A 6,000-nucleotide genomic window follows, 5' to 3' on the forward strand; every position below is an offset into this window, starting at 1 on the left:
GATTAATAAGAGGCTGTTGGATGTTTGTCTTAAATGTATGCTCCCCAGCAAAACAGAAGTGCTGGATCTCGGTGGGTGGTGAGTTCTGGTCCCTTTATTGCAAGGTGAGAGCATTCAGAGGCTTCAGGTTTTCTGTCAAGCTCATGTTTTATAAGTTGGAAAAGGAATGCTGGGAAATATTCTCTGGCTTAGTGGAACTCTTTGAGAAAGAGAGAAAATTACCCTTTTATTGTAAGGTTTGCCAAATGATCTCTGAGAAAATGTGATATCATTCATATGCATTGCCAAGCTGGAGAGACGCCGCACATCTTGGCAGTCATCTAGAGCTAACGTATAATTCCTTTGGGTTGGTATGGGCTTTATCAGAAATAGTTCCATGTGCAGTATTTACATAAGTGTGGTGGAGTGTGAGGATAAACACAGCTGTGGCATTGCCCTAAATATTTCTATTCAATGGGGAATTAAGGGAACTTTATCACCGAACTGCAGATAAACATTTTCAGCAAGCAGTGGCTAGTTCAGCCAAGGAGTCAATCAGACCTACAAATGCTGGCCTGCCTGGAAATATTTAAGCACTTTTGCGTTAGAGTTTACTAAGGTCATCAGTATTTTTTTTCTTTTCAATAAATATGGAAATACCATCAGTCAACAAGTAGCTGTCAACACCAAGGATTTCTCAAAAGGGGTTGTGAATGTATCAAGCATATGTGGAAAGGGATGGAGTGGGGTAGGCACGAGCCTATACAGGTGGGATCCTGGTTTTCTCTGTTTAAAAATTGCAAATTCTTGGATAAAGATGCAAATTCTCTGATTAAAACCCCCAAAATCTGTGATTCAAGTGAAATGCCACTTTTGTGTGTGTGTGTGTGTGTGTGTGTGTGTGTGTATGTATGTATGTATGTATGTATGTATATGTAGGTATCAATTGAACACAGTGTTTTATAGCAATAGCAGACTGTCTGCTGTGCGCTTGGGGCTCACTGCCCTGCTGCCCTCCCCCTGGTGCCTCCATGGCTCAATGGATAGGGCCGAGCATGGCAGGGCAGCGTGGGGCCAGGTGAGGAAGCCTGCAGAGAGCTCTTTGCAAAAATGGAAAATCTGCGTGTTCTTCTGTTAAAATGAGAAATCTATGTTTTTCTCTGTTAAAGGGAAAAAAATCTGCATTTTTCCCCATTTTTACATGGAAAACAGGAAAACCCTGCTTATAAGGTGCTTGATCTCTGAGCATAGTAGAAGCCTATAGTAGGCTCCATGAGAGAAGTTCCTATAATGACCACTGTTTGGAAACTTGACTGCAAGGTTGAATAATTAGACCCTTAGCATAGAAGTAGGAGACCCAGAGCCTCAAAGTCATTTAGATGCTCAACTCGCATTGAAATCAGCAATGGAATTTGGGCCACTCTTAAGTGGGAGCGAGATGCATAAATACATTTGAGGGTCTGAGCCTGAATTCTTAATTATGGAGCAGTCTAGTTGGAGGCTCCAATCCATGCGTTCCCCACTCTCTTCGCCTCCAGCTCAGGCTGAGCAAACCCCAGCCCCAAGCTCCCTCCCCCTTCCTTTTCTTCAGACAGCCCCAATCGTGTGCAAGGACACACTGAACTTAATGAAGGTGCTCTGCTTTGGAGCACCTTCATCTGAACCTCCTTACATGAGGGTTAATTTAAAGTGCTCTGCAGTAGTGCACTTCTGTCAGGGCAAAGCTGTAGAGTGCTTTCAAGGGGCTGATCATGCGACATATGTCATCTCTGTCAGCACCCTTAGTGCTTCACCATTAGACTTTGGTGACTGATGAGCAATTTACAGAAAATGGCACATAATCTCCCTTCCTAAAAGTAAACCCATCAAAAAGCACTGAGCAATAATATTTAGAGAGTAACTTTTCATGTGATTGTTTAAAAAAAAAAATTATTAGAAGGTACTATGTTATGCCAGACCAAAACATTGCTTAGTAATTTGAATTCAGTTAAAGAAACCCTTCAGGAAAAACCCTCTAAATGTTTTTGACGACAGGATATTAAGATCTGAACTGATTTCTTTTGACGGAAACTGGAGGATTCCATTTAAAATTCTATTGGATTTTCATCTTAATAAAGCTGATGGGAGGGAAAGGAACGTAACTATTAGACACGCACTTTAAATAGCTGCAGCCACCAGAAACGTTCTGATGGGAATAAATGTAACCAATTACATGTTTGTGTATTTAAAATTCCTATTTGTTTAAGTGGTTAATATTGAGCAGGGTGCTAATTCAAAACTGCTTGAATACAAGTTGCCATTTGGAAGCTCTTTCAGCCCTGGTGTATTTACTTTTAAACCAAACATTGCTGCAAAACTAGCTTGAAAAGAAACAACGCAGACTCTGTAACTTCTATTGCAACTGCAAAGAAGCTCTTTCTCACTGCAGTGCTTGGGCTTTGCCTTATTTTGCTGCACAGTACACAATAAGTTTAGCGGGAGGTTTTTTTTTTATATAAATCACTTCACAAACAGGCTTTGCAAAGGCCATTGTTTCAAAAATCAAACTGAACATTAACTTTTCTTGTCAAATGGCACAATACTGTCCTTGTGCCTGGAAAAAAATTCCCTACCCCCTCCCCACCTTTTTAAAGACTTTTTAAAATGGGAGGTGGGTAGAACTGGCTTTGACTCCCAGTTCTGCTGCTGGCTTGCTGGATAACCATGGGCATGTTGCTTCACCTTTCCGTGCATCAGTTTTCCCCATTTGTGAAATAAGAATAATGATACTGAACTCTTGTTGTAATATGCTTTGAGATTTGCTGATGAACAGGGCTTTAGGAGAGGTAGATGGTGTTATTTTAATAATCATCATTATTATTATTAAAATCTGTCCCTACAGAGCCAAGGGAAGTTATGTTACTAAAATCTGTTCTAAAGCAGAGGGGCCAAGAGTTTCAATACTAGGAGGCCAAATGTACACCCCTAAATCAGTATTTAAATGATCTATATCAGCATCTTGAGTTTCCAGGTTGCCGAGTACCCAATAGTTCCTAGTTTCTCAACATGAGCTGTTGGGAGCTCAGCATTTTTGTGAGTAAAATGGTCAAAATCAGTTTTTTAAGTCCATAGCTTTAGAATGTTGTCTTTAAAATCACATTCCAGCCAGGATGCATATAACTTGACTCTACTCCCAGGCTCGACCTGCAGGGAAGAATTCAGGAGGAGTTATCTTTGTACTTGCATTATTATAAAGAGCAAATGTCATGTGAGGTCACTGAGAGAGAAAAGCTGCTTCTGTAGTCACTTTTTAGAGCTGAACCACACTCTAACTTTTTTAGAGTCTGCTAGGAGAGATTTAAAGTGATTTATACATGTGTGCTCATAGAGAGAAACACGGTAAACAGCATGTAAGGACCTATACATCCTAATCAGGACTGGATTAGCTATTGGCATTTTTTCAAAAACAGTTAGTGCTAGCAGGAGCTTTGGCACTATTCATAGGACCAGTATGAACAGAATATTTTGTCCTGAAAACTGTGTTACACTGTGCCTTGAAACCACAGTGTGAGGTGGTAGCCCATGGGATGGCTTGGTAACTCTGGATTTCAAGAAAAGCATTCATCATCACATCAGTCAGGTCAACCATAATGGGAAGTTTGATGGTCCCTGACCACAGTTAGATATAGTGGTTAGCTGGCACGTTCCTGCTGTCAGGAACAGGGGATAAAGGGAACGTTCAGGGCATTTCATTATTTCTTCACCCCTTAAAATATGGACGTGTGTAAAATCTGGATGCTTAATGATATAATCCAACCTACAGTGGAAGCATGAGGAAGTTACGATTTCATAGTTTCATAGTTTTTAGGGGCTGGAAGGGGCCTTACAGATCATCGGGTCCAGCCCTCCTGCACTTGGGGGATAGGGGTTTCTTTATTGTTGTTTCACTGTTTTGTGAGTTGGTCATTGATACATGTTAGACACCTATAGAAGACCCTTAAAATAAGGGTAAACACTCAAGTCTTCATTCTGGTTTCATGATGGGTGTTATGTCACAACTGTAGTGCTTGTTGAGGCTTTTTAGGAAAGATGACCCACAGCCATTGGAAATTCCTGGCACTTGAAAAGCAACAGTGTAAATTTTAAGTAGTAAATGAATACTCATTTACCTTAGTTACTCCACACTTGTAACTTCAGAAGGGCCTAAATTTGCAAGTCACCATTAACCAGTAATTCAAAGTAACAGCAATAAAAAGTGAACCAGATTTGAAATAGTATTAATTCAACCAGTTGTAAAGGTAAGTGAAGTTTAGCTGTTGATAGTATTTTTTTAACTTATTGCTTAACTAAAAGTGGGCAAGTTATCCACTTAAAGTTACCCAAGTTTCTGGGAGTGAACATAATATTTTTCCCCTGATTTTTCTAGACTTATTGAAGTCCATTCACCTGATGGCAAGCACACTGTGGTACTAAGGAGTAAGGATTCAGCCACAACCCAGGCCTGGTTCAATGCTATCCACTCCAGTATCAATGATCTCATCCCCAGGGTGGTTGCAGAAGTCAGAGACCAGCTGGGTAAAACAGGGATCGCTGGAAGTCGAGAGATTAGGCACCTAGGCTGGCTTGCAGAAAAGGTAACAAAACTATTTTTATTTTCATTTCAAAGCTCTCTGTATGTTTCTGAAATTGGCCTCATCTGGAAAGAAAGGCTGACTCAGGTGTTTGTTTTTATATAGGCTTCGTGAAGAGTGCTGCTTCTTGTGCTAGCTGTCACCTATAGTGCATTATGTAATTCAGTTGACCATTTAGTTGGTCTTTTGAGAGACCTGCCTGACCTCCCAGCTCATGCATCTCCTATAGTTTGTCTCAAAAAAGGTTTCAGTCTGAATTTACCAGGAAGGTCTTTGGTGTCCTTGGGTGTTAGTTTGAAAACTATTGTCCTTGTAAGTTGTAAAGTCTAGCAGACATATGGAGCTACATAAGTTCTAGATCTCAAGGAATTCACTTTACACTGTAATGGCGTGTGTGCTATGACTGGCTCCGTTAGCAGTGCTTTAGTACAATATGGGAATGTCCTTTAGAAGGACTCACTATAACTCTTCAGCTCATTTGTTACATCTGTGCGTAACATATGCCAAGTGGTTTAAATATCTTTTGTCACCCCACCCAAACTTAAGAATGCCAGCAAAACTGAGTTAGTTCTGCTGTTTAACTGAGGATGACCCTCATCGGCCCACGTTATTTAGCCTGTAACATTTTGGGATTCACTTTCCCTTAATAGAATTGAGTCCTCTGTTAGAATGCCTGACGGAAATGTAACATTTCCATTTTCACAGGACAGCCATCCCTCTGCCCACTCATCTTCACAAGCTTTTTAAAAGTAAAATATTTTTGTCTTCTCCTGGCATGTTTCAAATAATCTCCCCAGAAGGAATGAAATACCCATACATATCAGGTATACAAAAAATTAATAGTATGTAGATAGGGTTAATAGAAAAATACTTGTAAAATATGAGCAGGTTAAGAGATCACTGTTAAGAGCATACAAAACAGGAATCTTAAGGGCACTTGGTTGAGTGCCTTTCTTTTATTTAGAAGTGTGTGATCTACACACTACATAGTGGGATTAAAATAAAAAGGAAATTGCCTATAGTTCCTTAGCAGCAGTAATGACATTTAATTTAAAAAGTGCCCAATTTGAGAGTAAACTAAAGTTTTATATGAAGATTCTGATGTAGAATAGCTGCCACATCCCACAGTAAAGATGGGAGAGCCTTTCACTGGTGGACTGTTGATTGCTGAAGATAGTATAGAGTGATAATGAATAGAAGGATTGCAAAGGAATTGTTAAAAGTATTACTTGGCGTATGCTCTTTATAGTGCTGAAATGAGTGTCTCCTTATTTAGGAAGAAAAGTACCTGTATTATCCTCAGTCTGCCTTCTTCATAACATTCACCACATAGGCAGCCTCCATTCCATGTTTCTGAGACAATTTAAATTGTCCACTCCAGCAGCCTCAGTGTCATATGTATTCAGCATTC

The 6,000-nt window shown here is 40.0% G+C and overlaps 1 protein-coding gene across 1 annotated transcript in view; it reads left to right on the forward strand.

Moving 5' to 3' along the window:
* SNTB1 (syntrophin beta 1) overlaps positions 1–6,000 on the forward strand; it is a gene marked incomplete at its 5' end in the record, with an annotated part of 186,964 nt that overhangs the window by 102,952 nt on the left and 78,012 nt on the right. The window contains one exon of the mRNA XM_006025473.3: positions 4,385–4,592. Within this exon, the coding sequence (XP_006025535.1) occupies positions 4,385–4,592 (208 nt within the window). The remainder of the gene's footprint in view (positions 1–4,384; positions 4,593–6,000) is intronic.

This window comes from Alligator sinensis, unplaced genomic scaffold (genome assembly GCF_000455745.1).
Source record: "Alligator sinensis unplaced genomic scaffold, ASM45574v1 scaffold895_1, whole genome shotgun sequence".
Taxonomy (NCBI): domain Eukaryota; kingdom Metazoa; phylum Chordata; order Crocodylia; family Alligatoridae; genus Alligator; species Alligator sinensis.